General features: G+C 41.4%; 1 protein-coding gene across 1 annotated transcript in view; it reads left to right on the forward strand.

Moving 5' to 3' along the window:
• Positions 1–23,911, forward strand: part of asic4a (acid-sensing (proton-gated) ion channel family member 4a) — a 174,166-nt gene that overhangs the window by 137,696 nt on the left and 12,559 nt on the right. Inside the window, exons 2-4 of the mRNA XM_007232385.4 lie at positions 17,465–17,609; positions 18,928–19,055; positions 21,339–21,492. Coding sequence (XP_007232447.3) covers positions 17,465–17,609; positions 18,928–19,055; positions 21,339–21,492 — 427 coding nt within the window. The remainder of the gene's footprint in view (positions 1–17,464; positions 17,610–18,927; positions 19,056–21,338; positions 21,493–23,911) is intronic.

The raw sequence follows: 23,911 nt of genomic DNA on the forward strand, positions 1-23,911 counted from the left end.
CACTTTATTAGAAACACATACTGTATTATTGTGCTTCCACTGACTGGCCACTTTATTAGAAACACCTACTGGCCACTTTATTAGAAACACGTACTGTATTATTGTGCTTCCACTGACTGGCCACTTTATTAGAAACACCTACTGGCCACTTCATCAGAAACACCTACTGGCCACTTTATCAGAAACACGTACTGGCCACTTTATTAGAAACACCTACTGGCCACTTTATTAGAAACACATACTGTATTATTGTGCTTCCACTGACTGGCCACTTTATTAGAAACACCTACTGGCCACTTTATTAGAAACACGTACTGTATTATTGTGCTTCCACTGACTGGCCACTTTATTAGAAACACCTACTGGCCACTTTATTAGAAACACCTACAGTATTATTGTGTTTCTACTCACTGGCCACTTTATTGGAAACACATAGCTTCTGTTTCGACTTATTGGCCCCTTTAAAAGAAACACCTACAGTAACCTTGTCTTCCCGCTCACTGGCCACTTTATTAGAAACAGCTACTGTATCATGTGCTTCCACTCACTGGACACATTATTAGAAACACCTACTGGCCACTTTATTGGAAACACCCACTCTATCATGTGCTTCCACTCACTGGTCACTTTATTAGAAACACCTACTTGACACTTTATTAGAAACACCTACTGTACCATTGTGCTTCCACTGACTGGCCACTTTATTAGAAACACCCACTGGCCACTTTATTAGAAACACAAACTGTACCATTGTGCTTCCACTGACTGGCCACTTTATTAGAAACACCTACTGGACACTTTATTAGAAACACTTACTGTATCAGGTGCTCCTACTAACTGGCCACTTTATTAGAAACACCTACTGTATTATGTGCTTCCACTCACTGGCCAATTTATTAGAAACACCTACTGGCCACTCTATTAGAATCACCTACTGTATCATTGGGCTTCCACTTTATTAGAAACACCTATTGGCCACTTTATTAGAAACACCTGCAGTATTATTGTGTTTTCCACTCACTGGCCACTTTATTGGAAACACTTACTGTAACATTGTCCTTCCACTCACTGGCCACTTTACTGGAAACACCTATTTTACCTTATGTATATTGTGTATCTTTTCTTTATTAAATGAATATTTTATTTGATGTTTATTATAATATTTGTTACAGTGTGTTTAGTGATATAATAATAAGTTATATCATGTTTAATTTGTAGTTTGATCACAGTGGATGAACTTGGTGGTTGTTGTCCTGCTGAGGCACCGGGGCAGTGCAGGATCCTGCCTCTCTGAAGGACGTCTCAGCAGCAGGACATTAATCCTGCAGCCCTCTGGTGCTGGATCAGCCTCCCTGGTGCCAACCTGGGCATCAAACCAAAACCCCTCCACCTCCAACACAGTGCATATAGAATATAGAAGTGTTTATTAATGGTGTTTATGGGCTGATATCTCCTATTCTAGTGTATAATAGTGTTTATCGATGGTGTTTATAGACTAATATCTTCTTTTCTAGTTATTTATTGATGTGTTTGTAGAATAATATCTGATATTCTAGTGTATAGGAGTGTTTATTGATGGTGTTTACAGACTAATATCTTCTTTTCTAGTGTATAGGAGCATTTATTATTAGGCGGATTTACAGACTAATATCTCCTATAGGATTCTAGTGAATAGGAGTTTTTACTGATGGAGTTTATAGACTAATATCTCCTATTCTAGTGTATAGGAGTGTTTATTATTAGGGGTATTTACAGACTAATATCTCCTATTCTAGTGTATATTAGTGTTTATTAAGAGTGTTTATAGACGAATATCTTCTATTCTAGTGTATACGGATGTTTACTGACGAGGTTCATAGACTAATATCTCATATTCTAATGTATAGAAGTGTTTATTGGTGGTGTTTATAGACTAATATCTTCTTTTCTAGTGTATAGGAGCATTTATTATTAGGGGTATTTACAGACTAATATCTCCTATAGGATTCTAGTGCATAGCAGTGTTTACTGATGAAGTTTATAAACTATTATATCTCATATTCTAATGTATAGGAGTGTTTATTGAGGGCGTTTATAGACTAGTATCTTCTATTCTAGTCTATAGGAGTGTTTTGTAAAGGTGTTTATAGACTAATATCTTCTTTTCTAGTGTATAGAAGCATTTATTATTAGGGGTATTTACAGACTAATATCTTGTATAGGATTCTAGTGTATAGGAGTGTTTATTGATGGAGTTTATAGACTATTATATCTCATATTCTAGTGTATATGAGGGTTTATTGATGGTGTTTATATACTAATATCTCCTATTCTACTGTACAGTAGTGTTTATTAAGGGTGTTTATATACTGATATCTCCTATTCTACTGTATAGGTTTTTTTTTAGTATTGAGGGTATTTACAGACTAATATCTCCTATTGTAGTGTATAGGAGGGCGAGGACCAGCAGACTGCGAGACAGCCCCATCCATCAGGCTGTGAGGATGCTGAACTCTCTTCCTGCTCTACCCCCCATCCCAATCCTGCCCCCAGCACACACTCACTCAGCATCCTGACCCCCCCACTAATAAAGTACTGAAACTCTGCACTACAATGCACAAAGTACTGGTCCCTTCCAAACTGACTTGCACTACACAACACCTGCACTACTGATATACTTGCACTGTCAATACGCACTTTAATTCCACTTAATTAAACTGTGAACTTTAAGAGCTTACGCACCCATTCACTTTACCAGCCTTAAGCTATATACCATATACCGTATTTGCACTGCTGTTATTTACTATTTTTACTGTCATTCCATCTCAATCACCATCAATATTGCACTATTGTTGTCACAGTTTAGCCCATGTCTGTCTCCCTCATTTGGTCTCTTGTGCTCCTGCCCCTCTCTGCCATGTGCTTGTGTTGTGTTTCTGTACCTGTTTCCGCCCTAGCCCCGCCCTAGTCCCGCCCTAACCATTAGTGTTCTCACCTGTGTCTTGTTTGTAACCCTGCCCCCTCGTTATCCAAGCCCAGGTGTTCCTCACTCTCCTCATGTATTTAAGCCCCTCTGTTTGAGCGTTCAGTGTTGAGTCTTTTGTATCCTTGTCCTCTGTATGTAAGTGTTCCAAGTTTGTTCAGGTTGTAATCTTTGTGTTCTCAGGTTATTTTATGTTTAGAGTTATATTTAGAGTTTCATGTTTCCTCAGTTTTTCTAGTCTTTGTCTTAGTTAGATTTATATCCTTATCTTGTTTTTTTGAGTTATTGCGTTACCCGTGTTTTGTTTTCTGTTTTTATAATCTAGTTTGTTTAAATAAAATATATTGTGCACTTACGTCCATCCCTCCACCCTCTCATTCGTGACATAAGACTCAACCTAAATATGGACGTAGCACAGTGGCATGCTACTCGGAAGGCGGACCTTGAATTTCTCCGGCTCCTCGCCGAGCAAATCCGAGGAGATATTCCGCTCCCAGCGCCTTTCCTCGGGTTGGAACCCTCCGAGCCTGCCCAAGCTGCACCCGCCGCTGCCCCAGCTCTGCAGCCAGCTCCAGCAGCACCCGCTGCCCGAGCTCTACAGCCGGCTCCAGCTCAAGCACCTGCAGCTTCCACTGCTCCAGCCTCAGCTCCAGCTCAAGCACCAGCAGCTTCCACTGCTCCAGCCTCAGCTCCAGCTCAAGCACCAGCAGCTTCCGCTGCTCCAGCCTCAGCTCCAGCTCAAGCACCAGCAGCTTCCGCTGCTCCAGCCTCAGCTCCAGCTCAAGCACCAGCAGCTTCCATTGCTCCAGCTCAAGCACCAGCAGCTTCCGCTGCTCCAGCCTCAGCTCCAGCTCAAGCACCAGCAGCTTCCGCTGCTCCAGCCTCAGCTCCAGCTCAAGAACCAGCAGCTTCCGCTGCTCCAACCTCAGCTCCAGCTCAAGAACCAGCAGCTTCCGCTGCTCCAGCCTCAGCTCCAGCTCAAGCACCAGCAGCTTCCGCTGCTCCAGCTCAAGCACCAGCAGCTTCCGCTGCTCCAGCCTCAGCTCCAGCTCAAGCACCAGCAGCTTCCACTGCTCCAGCCTCAGCTCCAGCTCAAGCACCAGCAGCTTCCGCTGCTCCAGCCTCAGCTCCAGCTCAAGCACCAGCAGCTTCCGCTGCTCCAGCCTCAGCTCCAGCTCAAGCACCAGCAGCTTCCGCTGCTCCAGCCTCAGCTCCAGCTCAAGCACCAGCAGCTTCCGCTGCTCCAGCCTCAGCTCCAGCTCAAGCACCAGCAGCTTCCGCTGCTCCAGCCTCAGCTCCAGCTCAAGAACCAGCAGCTTCCGCTGCTCCAGCCTCAGCTCCAGCTCAAGCACCAGCAGCTTCCGCTGCTCCAGCCTCAGCTCCAGCTCAAGCACCAGCAGCTTCCATTGCTCCAGCTCAAGCACCAGCAGCTTCCGCTGCTCCAGCCTCAGCTCCAGCTCAAGCACCAGCAGCTTCCGCTGCTCCAGCCTCAGCTCCAGCTCAAGAACCAGCAGCTTCCGCTGCTCCAGCCTCAGCTCCAGCTCAAGCACCAGCAGCTTCCGCTGCTCCAGCCTCAGCTCCAGCTCAAGCACCAGCAGCTTCCGCTGCTCCAGCCTCAGCTCCAGCTCAAGCACCAGCAGCTTCCGCTGCTCCAGCCTCAGCTCCAGCTCAAGCACCAGCAGCTTCCGCTGCTCCAGCCTCAGCCTCAGCTCCAGCACCTGCTGCCTCAGCCTCAGCTCCAGCACCTGCTGCCTCAGCCTCAGCTCCAGCACCTGCTGCCTCAGCCTCAGCTCCAGCACCTGCTGCCTCAGCCTCAGCTCCAGCACCTGCTGCCTCAGCCTCAGCTCCAGCACCTGCTGCCTCAGCCTCAGCTCCAGCACCTGCTGCCTCAGCTCCAGCACCTGCTGCCTCAGCTCCAGCACCTGCTGCCTCAGCTCCAGCACCTGCTGCCTCAGCTCCAGCACCTGCTGCCTCAGCTCCAGCACCTGCTGCCTCAGCTCCAGCACCTGCTGCCTCAGCTCCAGCACCTGCTGCCTCAGCTCCAGCTCCAGCACCTGCTGCCTCAGCTCCAGCTCCAGCACCTGCTGCCTCAGCTCCAGCTCCAGCACCTGCTGCCTCAGCTCCAGCACCTGCTGCCTCAGCTCCAGCACCTGCTGCCTCAGCTCCAGCACCTGCTGCCTCAGCTCCAGCACCTGCTGCCTCAGCTCCAGCTCCAGCACCTGCTGCCTCAGCTCCAGCTCCAGCACCTGCTGCCTCTGCTACAGAACTTGCTCCAGTGCAAGCAGTGCCTGCCACTCTTGTGGTACCCACTGACCCTGTGCCCGCGGCTCCGGCCGCCTCTGACCCTGTGCCCGCGGCTCCGGCCGCCTCTGACCCTGTGCCCGCGGCTCCGGCCGCCTCTGACCCTGTGCCCGCGGCTCCGGCCGCCTCTGACCCTGTGCCCGCGGCTCCGGCCGCCTCTGACCCTGTGCCCACTCCCAGAACTTTGTATGCCCCCAGGCCTATCCCCAGGCCTGCTCCCAGGTCACGGGCTCCTAGGCCCGCCCCAAGGCCCCCGGACCTCTGCCCAAGAACTGTGCCCAGGCTGGCCCCTCTAACTACCCCACAGAATTTAGCCAGTCCTGGGCATCCCCAAGTTTTGTTTGTTCCCATGTCTCTCCCTGTCCTGGTCCCAGTGTCTGTGTTTGTTCCCATTCCTGTCCCCGGTGGTTTTTCTGTTCCCATCCCTGTCACCGTATTTGTGTCAGTCCCAGTTAGTGTATTTGTCCCGGTTCCATCGCCCTGTCTTGTCCAGTCCCAGTTTGTCCAGCCCAAGTCCTCTGTCCAGTCTAAGCCCCTAGCCCAGTCTATGTTCTCCTCCACAGTCCAGTCTCTGTCCCAGTCTAACGTCCAGCCCCCTGTCCAGTCTCCGTCCCCTGTCCAGTCTTTCGTCCAGTCTCCGTCCCCTGTCCAGTCTTTCGTCCAGTCTCCGTCCCCTGTCCAGTCTTTCGTCCAGTCTCCGTCCCCTGTCCAGTCTTTCGTCCAGTCTCCGTCCCCTGTCCAGTCTTTCGTCCAGTCTCCGTCCCCTGTCCAGTCTTTCGTCCAGTCTCCGTCCCCTGTCCAGTCTTTCGTCCAGTCTCCGTCCCCTGTCCAGTCTTTCGTCCAGTCTCCGTCCCCTGTCCAGTCTTTCGTCCAGTCTCCGTCCCCTGTCCAGTCTTTGTTCATGTCCCCTGCCCTTTCTGCATCCCTGCCCAATGTACAGCCCTCTGTCCAGTCTCAGTTCTCGTCCCCTGTCCAGTCTCTGTTTTTTCCACCTCCCCAGTCTCCATTCCAGTCCCAGTATGTTTCTCCTGTCTAGTCTCCTGTCTCAGTTCCTGCCCCTGTGTTCTTTCTCTGGTCTTGTCTAGCCTTGTCTTGTTTTTCTGTTCCCTCTCTCTCGGCGCCTCTGGTAGTGGCGCCGTTGAGGGGGGGTAATGTCACAGTTTAGCCCATGTCTGTCTCCCTCATTTGGTCTCTTGTGCTCCTGCCCCTCTCTGCCATGTGCTTGTGTTGTGTTTCTGTACCTGTTTCCGCCCTAGCCCCGCCCTAGCCCCGCCCTAACCATTAGTGTTCTCACCTGTGTCTTGTTTGTAACCCTGCCCCCTCGTTATCCAAGCCCAGGTGTTCCTCACTCTCCTCATGTATTTAAGCCCCTCTGTTTGAGCGTTCAGTGTTGAGTCTTTTGTATCCTTGTCCTCTGTATGTAAGTGTTCCAAGTTTGTTCAGGTTGTAATCTTTGTGTTCTCAGGATATTTTATGTTTAGAGTTATATTTAGAGTTTCATGTTTCCTCAGTTTTTCTAGTCTTTGTCTTAGTTAGATTTATATCCTTATCTTGTTTTTTTGAGTTATTGCGTTACCCGTGTTTTGTTTTCTGTTTTTATAATCTAGTTTGTTTAAATAAAATATATTGTGCACTTACGTCCATCCCTCCACCCTCTCATTCGTGACAATTGTCTTACGTATGTTTATTGTGTCTTGCTGTATTGAACATATAGTGTCTCCCACTCTTTTATTTTATAATTATATATCTATTTTTACTTATTTACTTATATTTATATATCTATTCCTCCCCCACACCACTGCACCTTGTTTTTGTCTCATGTATGTCTATTTGTGTCCCTGGTGTATTGTACACATAGTGTCTCCCATTCTCCTTTATTATATCTATTATCTGTACTTGCTGTAAAATTGGGAAGGAGAGTAACGTAATTTCAATTCTCTGTATGTCCTGTACATATGCAGTATTGACAATAAAACTACTTGACTTGACTTGACTTGACTTTATAGACTAGTATCTTCTATTCTAGTGTATAGAAGTGTTTATTGATGGTATTTATAGACTAGTATGTCCTATTTTAAGATATAGGATTTTTTATTAAGAGTGTTTATAGCCTAATATCTCCTATTCTACTGTATAAGAGTTTGTTTTAAGGTTGTTTGTAGACTAAGACCTCCTATTTTAGTGTATATAAGTGTTTAAAGAGAGTGTTTATAGACTAATATCTTCTATTCTAGTGTTTAGGAGTGTTTATTATTAGGGGTATTTACAGACTAATATATCCTATTCTAGTGTTTAGGAGTGTTTATTATTAGGGGTATTTACAGACTAATATATCCTATTCTAGTGTATAGGAGTGTTTATTTAGGGCGTTTATAGACTAGTATCTTCTATTCTAGTTTATAGAAGTGTTTACTGATGATGTTTATAGACCAGTATCTCCTATTTTAAGATATATGATTTTTATTAAGAGTGTTTATAGCCTAATATCTCCTGTTCTACTGTATAAAAGTTTGTTTTAAGGTTGTTTATAGACTAAGACCTCCTATTTTAGTGTATACAAGTGTTTAAATAGAGAGTTTGTAGACTAATATCTCCTCTTTGGACTTTGATGATAGGTTTTATCTGGTCAGGGTTCTTCTGTTCATGAATGGAGCTTGTTTTGTAAGTCTGGCACACTTCGGCACTAGCTCGGGTTTTATTCGTTCTGAGTGGCAGATTGCGTCAGATCTGTGTTTATTACAGAATCAGATTAATGTAGTGAGATAAAAACATCTAATAATCCTCCCTGGAGTGTGTGTACGTCTGGGCGTCTTCGTGTGTGTGACGAGATCTTTGACATGACCCATTTTCCAGCCTGGCACAGAGGAGGAATAAGCTACTTAGGGAAAGATGCTGCCAGTCAGTTGTTTAATGAAGTTAAGAATTGATATACAATAAATGTAATGCGTTTGATGTGGTGCCAGAGCGCCGTCCCAGCATCCCCTTCTGCGAGAGCTTTTAGCTAATGGAGCGTAAAGCCGGGCTAAACTGTTTAGACTGCTTGTTTAAACATCTCCCTCGTTCACTCTGAAGAGTGTCACTGAAACACTCTGCTCTCCACTTTCTCTTTTTTTTTTTCTCGCATCCTTACAAGGTGGGAGTCGGCAGGCTTTAAATGAACAGCCAATCAAATTCAGAGTCTCGACCCCTCTGGAGATGTGGATGAGGGATTAGTGTGTAATTGAGTGTCTCTCTTTTCTTATACAATCAGATACAGCTCCCAGATAACACCGGCTATCTACACCTCCATTAGATACGCTCTGATTGGATAGTTATGCTTCAGTTATTCGACACTGGCTAGTTAGATTTGGTCCAGGTTTTCACACCTGGAAGCTTAAACCAGAGTCTAGACTAAAGTTTGTGCCATAAAGTAGCATTTCACCATTAACACCATGTATATACACTTAAATGTACACTCTAAAAAAGTGTTTTTTTTTTTATTTAATTTTTGTCAGAAGAACTAATATTATCAAGTTGCATGAACCTACCGGCCAGTAAAACTTGATGAGTTCAGAGAACTTAAAAACTATTTTAAGTGTTTTTTTTATTGTTGATGATTATAATGAAAACCCAAAAATCAGTGTCTCAGAAAATTAGAATATTATACAGTATAAGACCAATTGGTACTTTTGGTATGCAGTGTGGGCAGTGTACCAAGTCCTGCTGGAAAAAGAAATCTGCATCTTCATAAAAGTTGTCAGTAGCAGAGGGAAGCTGTAAGATATGAAGTGCTGTAAGATTTTGCGGGAAAACAAAACTGCGCTGACTTTAGACTTGATAATAAAACACAGTGTATCAACACCAGCAGATGACAGACATGACTCTCCAAACAAACCATCACTGATCATCAGTAAATTTTACATTTCATTTAAAGGAAATTAAGGGAGCAGAGTCTGGAGGAAGAGTGGAGAGACACACGTTCCAAACTGCTCGAGGTCTAGTGTGAGGTTTCCACCAATCAGTGATGGATTGTGTAGGAAAATTAAAAAGATCTCCAGCATCCAGCTCAGCTCAGCTCAGCTCAGCTCAGCTCAGAGTCCGACTGCCAGCAGCTCTGAACTCAGAGACGAGTCGTCATCGATTAGAAATCAGAGCCTCGCGTGAGTCAGCGCTGCAGCGTCTAAAGATAAACAGGGAGGAGGAGAACAGACTCAGACTGAGTCAGAAGGTCTTCGTTAGCGAGATGCTACAGATACAGATACAGAAACGCAGCGCTCGCTGACTAAAGCTGAGGAGATTCCTCCCAGTGGGAGAGCGGAGCGAGAACCGGCGCAGCGGTTTGAGTTAAAGCAGCGTCTGAGGAGCGCTAATAGCGAGCCATTAAGCCCAATTAAAGCAGCTGGAAGTGGCTTGGGAAGATGTATGCTAATGAGGTGTTCTTGGGCATCACTCCAGAGAGAGGAGCTCTGAGTGGCTTTTCAGTGGGAGTAGCTGCTAGCGGAGCTCTGGTACAGTAAACGAGCTGTTTCCGGTTCTTTCACTTTATGACGTGTAAAAAAGAAGTAAGGAAATTAAGGAAAGAGTACTAAAATTACAATAGATCATAACAATAAATGTACACACTTGATTCTGCCACCAGAGGGCGTTAAGTGCATCCCCTGCATCCTCCTTTCTTGCTCTCGGAAGCGACCGTTGGGTAGTGTACCTCCTGGTGAGAGATCATTGACCTATAAGCATGCCGGTACCACTTTAAAATATGGCTCCTTTATTAAGGGTTTATACATAGTTCATAAAGGAGTTTATTAATGTTATGAATTACTTACAAAAAATCTAATCACTTTATTTTGTATAGTGTGGACCAATCAACAGTAAAATATTTGGTACCATTTTTTTTTAATAAGGCTCATTCATAAAAGGTTTATACATTGTTTATAAAAGAGTTTAATGATGATTGTTAATCAGTTTATAAACCATTAATAAGCAGTTAAAACACATGAGTGAAATTATTATTATTATCTAATAAAATAATATAGAAAGTCAGTTTAGTATTTTAATATGTTATTATAGCTAAATGAATAGTGAAAAATGATTAACAGAAATTAAGTTAATGCTGACTGATGGAAAAGACAAAGTAAGATAAGCATCTGGTAGTAAGATCTGAGGTTTAACAGAGTATGTATAAACGAATGTGGAATCACTATTTGTTGTACTTCCTATGTTTATAACCTAATTAATAACCATTATTTAACTCTTTTATAAACTATTTATAAACCCTTTTTAAAGGAGCCTTATTTTAAAGTGGTACTGGCATGCCTATACGAGAGAAGGCACATCATTGCATTGCATCATTGGCCTTCTACACTGCAAAAAAAACTAAATCTTTATTTCTTACTAACCATTGTGTGAATGTACAATTTTTTATATACTCTCTATTTCCTCAAACTCTTGTGTGTAAATAATCATGTTGCATTGGAATGCAGATATTACTAATTCTACAAATCTATAAAAAAGGTCTTAACAAAAAAAAAAGAAAATAATTGATCTTAATCAGTATATATTTTTTTATTTCGTTTACTTACAAATGTAGCACAAAAACTCACAGACTTGTGTCCAGATGTAAGCCAAGAAATATCAGTTATTTCCGTCTTACTTTACTCAATTTGAGAAAACAATTTGCTAACCCCATTAACATTTCTTTTATCTTAATATAAGCATATAACGTAAGTGAACGGTATACCGTACACTTCAGTTTTCCGTACAGTCGACCTTTTTCTGTGATTTAAACAATAAACTACCAGTGATGGTATAGTTACTTTGAAAAAGTAATCTGATTACTGATTACTGATTACTCCTTTAAAAAGTAACTTAGTTACTTTATGGATTACTTGATTTTAAAAGTAACTTTAGAAGTTACTTTATTAGTTACTTTCAGCAGCTGCAGACACCACCTCCCGCCGCCTTAACATAAACATTATAACCAGTTTTGCCAATACTCCATTTATTGGAAAATGCATTTTTAACAGCAACAATTTATCTCTAAGTTGAACTATTTCCTAAAAAAATAATTTTTTTTTATAAAAAATAAAAAAATTAACATAGATATTTTTTTTAATAAAAAATAAAATGTGGTATTTCTTGATTTTACTAAACATAAATACTTGTTTTTATAAAAAATATATAAAATAAAGAAAGTCTTTCTTGACCTGACATATTTAACACTGTAAAACTGAACATTGAACCTGTTGTTCTCTGCAGGGCAGCAAGGAGTGGGTTTATAAAACAGAACCGTGTATATGGTCTAGACCAGGGATCACATATTTGCAGACTGCGGTCCGGGTCCGGACCCAGACGTTGTCCAATATGGACCCATACCGGACCCAACTACTGAGAAGGATTTAATTCTGACAGTGTTCATTTAAAGCACCGGAACTTTTCTTGTCTTTACGGTATACGCGCTCTGCGCCACAGTGAACTTCCAATCACGTGTGGTGTAAAATCTTTAAATGCTCTCCTCTGCCAATCAAATTTGTGGCAGACCGCTGCCCTGGCTAGTGAATTGGGACGGGGCCGCAAAAAAAACGCTTTAATAAAGAGAACTGGCGAAAAACGAAAACGGGCGGAAACTAAAGACACGCCGAGCGCGAGAGACGCGTGTGATTGGGGAAGAGCGGAGGGGGAATGGGTAAGGGAGCGGTGTGTGTGTGTTTGTGGAGGAGATGAGGTGGAGAGAGAGAGTAACGCACAGTGACTTAAATAAGTAATTTTAATCTGATTACTGGATTGGAAATAGTAACGCGTTAGATTACCCGTTACTGAAAAAAAGGGTCAGGTTAGAGTAACGCGTTACTAGTGTAAAATATAGTCTGGGGTCATTGCCAATCATTCCTCTTTCCATCAAATGAGGTCAGTGACCATCCACATTGTGTTTTCTCTTGAAATCCCGGTAGGTAGGGAGGAACCGCCCGCATCGCTGAAAACGGGTGGGTGGAAGGGTTAACAACGCTGAGGCTAAGGGGTGGGGAAAACTTTATCGACTAGTTCACGTAAGGTTTTACCCAAAATGCAACGTCAAACATCCAACTAACAGCATTTGTTGTGATATTTGATTGAGGAATTAATAATCATAGTTTATAACTTACTTTAAAAGCGAGCTAACTCCATCTCCACTTCATCTCTCATAGACAGCTGAGATTTTGTGCTGCAGCTTCAGCACAAACTCTTTCATTAATATTTTTCATTCATGGACAACTTATCATATCCATTTGACAAATACTTTACTAAGCTTCTATGTCAGTCTAAGCTCATATGTTAAAAGTGGTGAAGTTTTGCAAAATACAGCCACCACGAGTGGAAATCTGAGGTGTACGGAATACTGATGCACACTGGCGACAGGACTGAGGTCAGTTTTTTGGGGTTTTCTTTAAAACTATTGGTCCAAAAGTAACCAATCAAAATTTATTTTGGTTGCTAGGCAGATTTTCCATAGTTTATCCAATCACTGCAGCCTATTTGAACTCGGGTATTTTTTCGTAATATCCACTCAAACGCGGAAAATACCGCAGCGTAGGTCGTCTTTCATCCACCCACCATCCCCTTCTCTTACGGTGGAGTTATGAACAAGAAACCTGTGTATCGCCATATTATCTTACAGACTAATCCTGGTTCTGATTGGGACAGTCAGACACCTTAGAAAGTTCTATATAACTGCAAAAATACGAACTAAACTATCATCAGATGTCTTCAAAGTAGAAAAAGAGAATTAAGTTAAACAAATCAGAGAGATTCATGAACTGAATCTCAGGAGAAGGTGGATCATCCAGCAAGACAATGACCCTAAGCACACAAGTCGTTCTACCAAAGAAACCCACCAACATCCCGGATTTGAAGGTGTTCTGTATGGAGAAATGAGCTAAAATTCCTTTAACCCGGTGTGCAGAACTGAACTGGATCCTTTCACACTACTCCTATAATCACTCTAATATATCATCATTATTACATTCATACATATAAAGCTTCATTACATTCCAACAATCAACTTCTTGGAGAGTATATATATCCACAGTTTTTTCTCTCTCTATATATATTTTTTTTTTTCTGAGCTGAAGACCAGAACAGATTATTGCAGCGTGACTGCAGCAGTACGCTCAGTTTGGGTCCTGATGAAGCTGTGTGTTAAAGGTAAAACTGGCTGCACTTTGGGGCAGTTCTGCTAATAAGAAGCTAACAAGCTCGGCGGGTAATTAGGCGATCAATGGGATTTATGGCTGTATCTTCAGGAGAGTCCATTAAAAGGCTTATTGGCACGATGACCTGAGGACACGAAGCTGCCAGCCTGGAACTAGTGTTTTACTGAGGTATAGAAGTGTGCTCTCCACAATAACCAGAGTACAATAGGAAGAATACAAGAGAATGAATCATAGAAGTTGCTTTATAGGCTGTAAAAAGTGCTGTATAATAAAAGGGGTTCTTTAAGGGTCCTTCATTAAAGGCAGTGGTTCTATACAGTATGATGACACACCAAAATCCACATATGTTAAATGTTAAAGGGGTTATTGGTCTTGTTAAAATTTATTGGGGATTGGAGGAAAAAACGCAGCGACTTGGTTCTGATACATCAGCTCACAGACGCAGCATTGTGCTGATCCACATCACCCTAGGAGTGATGAGTAGAAAGAAGAGCACCATCTACTGTACCCACCCAGAGAGAGAGCAAGACCAACTGTGCTCTCTCAGGGCTCTGGCAGCTGATAGCAAGCTGCATAAACAGGATTCGAACCAGCGGCTTTATGTATCGGGCTTTACGTTACACTATAAACTGTAAAACCTCTAGTTTAGTCGAGTTACTGCTTAAGTTAATCTAGACACTGAAACTTTAGCTTGCAAACTCCAGTTTAGGAGTGAGAACACATATTAAAAAATATAAAAAAGTGTAAAGCAGACTAAATCAAACATCAGATTTGGTGAGGAAATCGGATTTAGGGCATTTTTAAGTACAGTGTGTGTGTGTTGGTGGAGTGTTTCTATAAAAGCTGGAGGAAGTGTGTGTGCAGGTGCAGATGATCAGATCAGGCAGTTTAGTCGAGTTTACACTGATCTCATCTCACAACATCTCCACAGGATTAGGATTTCACACACGCCACAGTACATAATTACTGCGGTAATTAGATATTTTAGCAGAGCTTTGAGTTTCTCTCAGACTATTTTCTGAGAGAAGTGTGTGTGTGTGTGTGTGTGTGTGTGTGTGTGTGTGTGTGTGTGTGTGTGTTTGTGTGTGTCTTTATATGTATAACCCTTTATCTGGCATGACCTGCTGCTGGATTTAAAATGTGTGTGTATAGTGTAGATAGACAGACAGATGGATAGATGGATGGATGGTTGGATGTTTGGTTGGATGGTTGGATGGATGGATGGATGGATGGATGGATGGATGGATGGATGGATGGATGGATGGACAGACAGACAGACGGACAGGACGGACGGACGGACATGAGGGCAGACAGATAGATAGATTCCTTATCTGGCATGACCTGCTGCTGGATTTAAAATGTGTGTGTATAGTGTAGATAGACAGACAGATGGATGGATGTTTGGTTGGTTGGTTGTTTGGTTGGTTGGTTGGTTGGTTAGTTGTTTGGTTGGATGGATGGATGGATGGATGGATGGATGGATGGATGGATGGATGGACAGACAGACAGACGGACAGGACGGACGGACATGAGGGTAGACAGATAGATAGATTCCTTATCTGGCATGACCTGCTGCTGGATTTAAAATGTGTGTGTATAGTGTAGATAGACAGACAGATGGATGGATGGATGGTTGGTTGGTTGGTTGGTTAGTTGTTTGGTTGGATTGATGGATGGATGGATGGATGGATGGATGGATGGATGGATGGATGGATGGATGGATGGATGTTTGGTTGGTTGGTTGTTTGGTTGGTTGGTTGGTTGGTTGGTTGGTTAGTTGTTTGGTTGGATGGATGGATGGATGGATGGATGGATGGATGGATGGATGGACAGACAGACGGGACAGACATGAGGGCAGACAGATAGATAGATAGATACTCAGTGTGCTCATATTAAGCCAGGTGAATTGTGGGAATTCCTTCATCCACAGTGTCACATGTGTACCGTGAGGAATACACCATATAAGATTAATATTACCACCACAGTGGATGGGTGTAATGATGGTGACCAGCAGCTTCTGGCCAGAACTGTTCATGTGATCTTTATATTGTATTCAAATCGTATTATACATTTTATATATATACATATACTTTAATTGAAAGATAAGATAAAAAAGGTAAGAAGCTTCTTTTTTGAGATACTAAGTTTAATTATTACATGTACAGAATATAATTTATAATTTATATTCTAACTGTTGCTCTACATTGAGTCGGTGTGTTTGAGGATTGGCTGGGTGTCAGCGTTTGATGGCGGACGCTCCTCCTCGGCTCTATCTCTGCTGTTTTTGTGTTTTGTTTCCGTGTCCGTTTATTACTCTGTCATCCTGCTGCTCTCCTCCGCTGATCTGTTGGTTCCTGACGTTTATTTGTTGGTGTTTTTTGCCGTTTCCTCTCGGGGGGTTTGATTAGAGTGTCCGGGGACGCGCTGAAGAAGAGCTTGAGTAATCGTCTCGGTGTCACCTTTAACTTAAAGCGAGATGAGCGCTATAAAGCAGCAGATGACAGGCTTTTTATTTTTCAGCCGCTTGTGGATTACGGAGGGAGCGCCCGCTCTTAAACTCTGCGTTTAAGAAGCCATTAAATTTGATTGTACGCCGGCCTTATCTCCCGAGCTCTGATCTGGACGTGGTGTTTTACAGGGTTGTGTGTAAATGGGTGTGATATTGGTATCATCCTCGTTTTGAAGGAAGACACTGGTGTCAGTTTAATGTGGGCAGATGGATCCGTCTCTGACGGATCTGATCCCTGTAATACCTGCAATAAACCGCTGTCTGCAGATGTGATGTGCTCCAGCTGCTCTGGGTTGGGTTATGCAAAAGTTTGTGCACCCCTGATCTAAATATATTTATATATTTGACATTTGCAAAAATAGAGAAGGTAGAACTGCACACAAACTTCAAGTTAAAAAGTATCTTTCGAAAAATGGGCGGTCCTAAAAGTGTGTCAGGTTTACGTCAGCAGTTAAAGATAAAAGTAAAAAAGGAGAGATAAAGCATACCATTAAATAATACAATTAAAAATAGACTAAGAGCTTGAGCTTAAACTAAACCTGGAGAGTTGAAGCTAAAACTAAACCTTGAGAGTTAAAGCTAAATCTAAACTTGGAGATTTAGAGCTAAAGTTGAGCCTAGAAAGTTAAAACTAAAGCTAAACCTTAAGTGCTATAGCTTAAACTAAACCTGGAGAGCTAAAGCTAAACCTAAAGCAGGAGAGATAAAGCTAAACCCAATCCTGTAGAGTTAAAGCTAAACCTAAACCAGGAAAGCTAAAGCTAGACCTAAACCTGAAACTAAAACTAAACCTAGAAAGCTAATACTAAATCTAAACGTGTAGAGGTAAATCTAAACCTAAACCTGGATAGTTAAAGCTAAACCTAAACAAGGAGAACTAGACCTAAGCCTAAACCTGGAGAGTTAGACCTAAACTTTAACCAGTGGAGCTAAAATTAAAATTAACTTTAAGTTCAAGAGCTAAAATAACCTGGAGAATTAAAGCTAAACATAAACAAGAAGAGAGCTACACCTAAACCTAGAAAGCTAAAACTAAAGCTAAATCTTAAGTGCTAGAGCTAAAACTAAACCTGGATAGTTAAAACCAAAACCAAAACCTGGGGAATTAAAGCTAAACCTAAACCAGGAGAGTTAAAGCTAAACCTGGAGAGTTAAAGCTAAAACTAAACCTGGAGAGCTAAAGCTAAAACTAAACCTGAAGAGTTAAAGCTAAAACTAAACCTGGAGAGCTAAAGCTAAAACTAAACCTGGTGAGTTAAAAGTTTACAGCTTTTTACAGCTTTGCTGAAGGTTTCACCAAACACCTATTTTGAATGTATTATATAAACAATAGTATATGAAAATTATTGATGTTCCTACTGGATTTAAATTCACAGACATGTTTAAGTACAGTGTTCATTTCGACAGTGTGAAATTGTGCAGTAATTAGTGTTATGAACATTTAGAAAATCTAAACCTTACCTGTATTTTCACCTGTGGCTGATCGTTCCAGTACTGATGATATGTGTTTTTTTTTTTTTTCTGCAGGTCTACACGAGGTACGGGAAATGCTACACGTTCAACGGGAACAAGACGACGTCCAGGAAGACGAAGCAGGGCGGGATGGGGAACGGCCTGGAGATCATGCTGGACATCCAACAGGACGAGTACCTGCCCATCTGGAGGGAGACGAGTAAGAGATAATGAGCTCATCTCGGACAGCAGAGCTGTGATTTATGGTGAAGGCTGGGTTATGATCTGGAGATGATGGATGTAGATGGATTTGCATAGAGACACAAGGCTGCAGCGACGGTGGGATTAAATGAGTATAAACAGCAGAAACTGTTATAAATCTGTCTGTATCTGTTTATTCCCCCGGTGTTCACACCCACCACCACCTCACTGCATCAATTAGTCACTGTTTTGGGTGGAAATGATTAATTTTGCAGCAGCATTTCTCAAAATAGGCAGCAATATTTAAAAAGTAATCTTTTTAATGTCATGTTTTAGAGGATGATTCTATCAAAAGTAAGGCCCAAACCATTTTTATATGAGTTATTGAAGCTCATCAAGGTGGAAAAGGTTAGAAAAAACACCAATCCACTGTAAAACAGATAACAGCATGTAAGATTAAGGCATGTAATAGTTGGTGAGGCCTCAAAAAACTTAGTTTAACTTCTAAGCAACTGAAGGCCTCTCTCTCATTGGCTAATGTAAATGTTTGTTCATGTAAATGAGTCCACCAAGTTGTTCTACCAAAGAATGATTCAAAAAGAATAAAGTTAATGTTTTGGAATCAGCCACTACACTGCAAAAAATACACAAAATTAAGCTAATGCAATGAATATCATAATTTTGATCATGAAAATACTACATTTGTGGGTTTTTTTGGTCACTTGCACCATCATCTTTTTCTGTAATGATTTCTCATAACCCCTAAAATATACTGTATGTATTTTTAGGGCTTAATACAATCAAATCCTCACTTTTTTAAAACTTTTGGAGCAATGAATGATCTTTTTTAAATTGCCACTAACCTCAACAACACCACTGAAGCTCAACACGCTTGGAGGAGAACACTAACTGCTAATGGTGCTATGCATTGCCCACAATGAGTGATAGGTAGGGAGGGAGGGCCACCATACCCACCCAGGGCAGATTCCCGAACACTGACGTATGGCTAGGGCATCACTTGCATTCAAACCAATGCTAATACAGACCCACACCCCTAAGTTTAAACCCAGCCACCCAATGAAATGTAAAATATAACTTTTCTCAGTCTTGTAGATACAGAAATATAGAGATCTGCCTGTTCCGGTTCTGTTGTTCCCCTTAGCGCTTTAGTTTCTGTAGTTATAAACATCCGTAACACCTTAAACACTGTATTTATTCCTAATATTGAGTTTGTCACCTCTGTTTTCCATATATATTGATTCCGAGATCCACACAGCTTAACACTGATATTGGCTCTGTCTCTCTGTATCTCTCTATTTCTCTCTCTCTCTCTGTAGATGAGACGTCTCTGGAGGCGGGGATTCGTGTTCAGATCCACAGTCAGGACGAGCCTCCGTATATCCACCAGCTGGGTTTCGGGGTCTCGCCGGGGTTTCAGACGTTTGTTTCCTGTCAGGAGCAAAGAGTACGACCTGCTACCTCATAAACTTCACTATTAACAACACCAGAACACACCTCAACATCACAAAAACACACTTTATATACACACTTCTGAAAAACGTCCAGTCCTCTTATAGCAGGGGTGTCAAAACTACGGCCCGTGGGCCATCTGCGGCCCATTTCCTTTTTTGGCGCGGCCCGTGAGGTATTTTAGAAATAGAATGAAAGTTGGCCCGCTGTTAAGCAGGTTTTTATAATGTGAGATTCAAAATTTGAACGCTAGGTGTCAGAAACGGGCCAAAGAGTCTAAAAGCGGAGAGGGTGCACATTTCTAGCGCAGAAAAACGGGCCAAAGAGTCTAAAAGCGGAGAGAGTGCGCATTTCTAGCTCAGAAAAAACGGGCCAAAGAGTCTAAAAGCGGAGAGGGTGTGCATTTCTAGCACAGAAAAATGGGCCAAAGAGTCTAAAAGCAGAGAGGGTGCTCATTTCTAGCACAGAAAAACGGGGTAAAAGAGTCTAAAAGCGGAGAGAGTGCGCATTTCTAGCGCAGAAAAATGGGCCGAAGAGTCTAAAAGTGGAGAGGGTGCGCATTTCTAGCACAGTAAAACGGGGTAAAAGTCTAAAAGCGGAAAGAGTGCGCATTTCTAGCTCAGAAAAATGGGCCGAAGAGTCTAAAAGCGGAGAGAGTGCACATTTCTAGCGCAGAAAAACGGGCCAAAGAGTCTAAAAGCGGAGAGAGTGCACATTTCTAGCGCAGAAAAACGGGCCAAAGAGTCTAAAAGCGGAGAGAGTGCACATTTCTAGCGCAGAAAAACAGGGGAAAAGAGTCTAAAAGCAGCGAGAGTGCGCATTTCTAGCGCAGAAAAACGGGGCAAAAGAGTCTAAAAGTTGCCGTAATTAAGGAGTTTAATATTAAGAGACATCATGAAATTAAACATCAACTTGAAAAATCTTAGTTTACACAACACTGTCAAAGATAAAGATAGTAACTCAAGTAAAATGGTGTGTAAATGAAATAATCAGGAAAATGTATTATTTAAAGTGGTATATTTCATTATTTGTTTTATTACAGAGTCTGTGGCCCATGACTTCAAATATATTTCTCCTTCTGGCCCCCAACAAAAAAAGTTTGGACACCCCTGTCTTACACTATTAAAAATATTATATAGGCAAAAATGATAAAACAGTGTACACTGATTAAAAAAACAAAACAACTAAAGGATTATTGTTTGGTAACAGTTCCAGTCAAAAGTTGGATACACACTAAATTCAGTGTTTTTTAATTTTTTTAAATGTTTTGAATTATAAATTACTACTAAACTCATCCAAACTATACAGAAAAAAACATATTGAATTATTTAGTGAACAAAAAAGTGTTAACAGCTGTGCTGAACTCATCAAGAGTTAATTACTTGAATTTCTTGTCTCTTAATAAAGTGTTTGAGAGCATCAGTTAAAGTAAAGTAGTGAAGAGGTAGAGTTACAGGTATACAGTGATCAGCTCTATTTTAATTACGTTCTAAACCAGATTATGAGAAGCAACAACTACTCAACTAAGTAAAGAAAAAAAAACAATACTTTAAGAAAAAAATGAGGGTCAGTCAATCTGAAAAAAAAAAATAATTTCAAGAACTTTGAAACTATCCTCAAGTTCAGTCACAGCAAAGATCATCAAAAACGGTACAATGGTGAAACTGGCACTCATCAGGGCCACCCCAGGATAGGAAGAGCGAGAGTTTCTGTAATTTAACAGCTCCCCAGATAAAAAAAAAAAACCTTAAATGCTTCTTCGCAGAGTATTTTGGTTTGTTTAACTTTTTTTTAAGTTACTACATGATTCCTTATGAGTTCCTTCATAGTCTGGATCACTTCACTGTAGGAAAAAATATTAATAGATAACATTTAATGAGAAAGTGTGTCCAAATGTTTGATTGGTACTGAATGTATGTGAGCTTCTTTATTATCATCGTAACTCCACAGAGTTATTTTAAAACTAAAACAAGCAAAATTCAGGCCCTAAACCTGTTAAAATGGTCTGTTTTAGCAGATAAATGATGATAACACAGTCTGAACTCTCTGTCTCGTCTTATTTGTGTAGCTGTGTTTACTGTCTGCAGAGCCGCGGTGGTTCAGACGCTCTCTGAGAGCTTTAGTTTCAGTGTAATAAACATCTCTAAGTGTCGTATTTATTTCTAATATTGAGTTTGTCACCTCTGTTTTCCATATATATGGATACTGAGATCCACACTGCTTTATACTGATACTGTCTCTCTCTCTCTCTCTCTCTATCTGTCTCTCTCTCTCTCAGCTGACCTACCTGCCGCAGCCGTGGGGAAACTGTCGCTCCTCCACTGAGCAGTTAATTCCGGGTTATGATACCTACAGCATCAGCGCCTGTCGCCTGCACTGCGAGACCCAAGCGGTTCAGCAGGAGTGTCAGTGCCGGATGGTCCACATGCCAGGTAACACTGATTATATACCCCGCTATACAGTATTTATATACGGTATATACAGCTCTGGAAAAAAAAATAAGACAGAACTTCAGTTTTTGGATCAGTGTCTCTGATTTTGCTATTTATAGGTATTTATAGATATACAAAGGGTCCAAAAACTCACCGTTTTTGGCTACATTGGCGGGGTGTTAAATATGATCATCATAGTGCAGCCGTCTGCCAATGGTGCTGGCACTAACAGTGTCATGGACTCATGGAGAGCATCACTGCTTGCTTAATGTTCACAATCACAACTGTGGCGATATCTCAAATATAAATAATTTATATTTATACAAACTTTGTATGTATAATTTGTGTTTGTTAATTTGAACATTTAATTTTTTTATTGATCTTATCTTAGCAAAGACAAAACAATCAATTTTAATAGTATAAATTAGATTTCAACCTTAAAAAGTAAGAATAACAGATGTTTTAAATGTAGTTTACTTAATTTATTAATTGTGCGTGTTCTATTCATTATTTTGTGATTCGAATCAAACAGGATATACACTGTACGCCTGGATAAGTTGAATTTACTTTTAAAAAATTGAGGAAACCGGTTGCCTTAAAAAAGTTAAGTAATGGGGAATGAAAATTTGAGTTAGCATAAATTAAAACATCAAGATATTACAACTTAAGGGGAAGTTGATTTATTTGTAAGGTAGCCCCGGGGGGAATCACTACACACTGATGGTGAGTGTTAGTCAGAAACTGTTGGACACGCCCAGTATGCAAATAGATTGTGACAGAAACCAATAGAAAAGAAGCATGTTGTTAATGGCAACAGACTAAACTCAGTTATTATAAGTTGGTTCAACTCAAAGATCTCAGTTTGAATAGTACAGTATATGTGCTCACAAATTCAGTTACACTAACTCAGAATACTGAAATGTTGAGTATTGTTTAGAAATATAAATTTTTATGTAAAACAGACTTAAATCATTTGAGTTCAAACAACGTATGGGTTTGCAGTGCAGGTTTAAGCTTCTAAAGTGTGGGTTTTAGACTAAATTTGGGCTGGAAACTTTGGCAGGACCTGGCAACCCTGATGGTTACTCTTAGTGTTTCTTCCACAAGCTTTTTTTGTGAAGTTTTTGAGACTTCTTTTACAGAAATACAGAAAAATATGTATTTTTTTAGAGATTAAAGTAGCTAACAACAATTTATATAGACTTTTTTACATTACATTTTTTACATTTGTAGTTTGTTAATTATCCATTATCTTATCTCAGGAAACACAGGTGAAGTTTCCTGATGAAATAGAGGCAGAAGCAGCTCAGGCTGGAGCTTTCCTCTCTCTCTTTCTCTCTCTCTCTCTCTCTCTCTCTTTCTTTTTTTATTGAGGTTTCAGGGTTCTTTAGTGGGTGGAGAAGAAGAAGGAGAAGAATGGTTGTTTTAAACACCTCCTCTCCTGAATTACCCCCCAGTGCAGAGTTCTGCTCTCTGCGGAAGAAGAGCGCCGGCGTGTAAATTGATCGTTTATTTAGCTGATAGAAGTTCAGGTTTCGCATTAAGGCGTCGGCGCCTGGGGCCAAATTAGTTGCTGAGAGCAAATTCATTAAAGCACTGTCTCAGCAATTAGAGCTTCCAGCAATTACAGCAGCTGGAGCTGAGTCTGGAGAACAGCACGGACTGTTCCTGCAGTACAGGTATATTACAGCCATTCAGCTTCCTTACTGCTCTTCCTCAACAGGATCTGAGAGAGGCTCTCCATCTGATTACTGGTTCTACCAAATGGTTCTTTCTCAGGATCTTAGAGAGGTTTTCTTTCTTATATAAATCAAACCAAGCTGAACAGCTTTATTTTTTTGCACCAGGAGTAAAGGCATAAAGTTATCCAAAAGCAATGTGTAAGACTGGTGGAGGAGACATACTCAAGATGCTGTGATTCAAACTGTGATTAAAAACCAGGGTTATTCCACCAAATATTGATTTCTGAACTATTTTTGTTTACATTTTGGGGAGAATGTGATTACAGCAGTAAAGGGAAAAAAGTCAAACAGGGAAGTAGAAATAGTAAATTACTTAAGATTCCTGATAAGACTAATAACTGAAGACCAGTTTCTTATAGTTTTCTCTGAAGCACTCTGAAATCTAGCACAGTATTTTTCATAGATAGAAATATGTGGAAGAACAGGATGAAACCAAGCTTGGAGAATTGTCTTTTTTAAGTCTGCAGTGAGGAAGCTGGCGCTGCAGTATAAAGTCATCTTTGAGAAGAAAGAGTGTTGGGGAAGGAAAAAACGGGAAGGGTGTTAAATATGATCATCATAGTGCAGCCGTCTGCCAATGGTGCTGGCACTAACAGTGTCATGGACTCATGGAGAGCATCACTGCTTGCTTAATGTTCACAATCACAACTGTGGCGATATCTCAAATATAAATAATT

Source organism: Astyanax mexicanus, chromosome 11 (assembly GCF_023375975.1).
Source record: "Astyanax mexicanus isolate ESR-SI-001 chromosome 11, AstMex3_surface, whole genome shotgun sequence".
NCBI lineage: Eukaryota > Metazoa > Chordata > Actinopteri > Characiformes > Acestrorhamphidae > Astyanax > Astyanax mexicanus.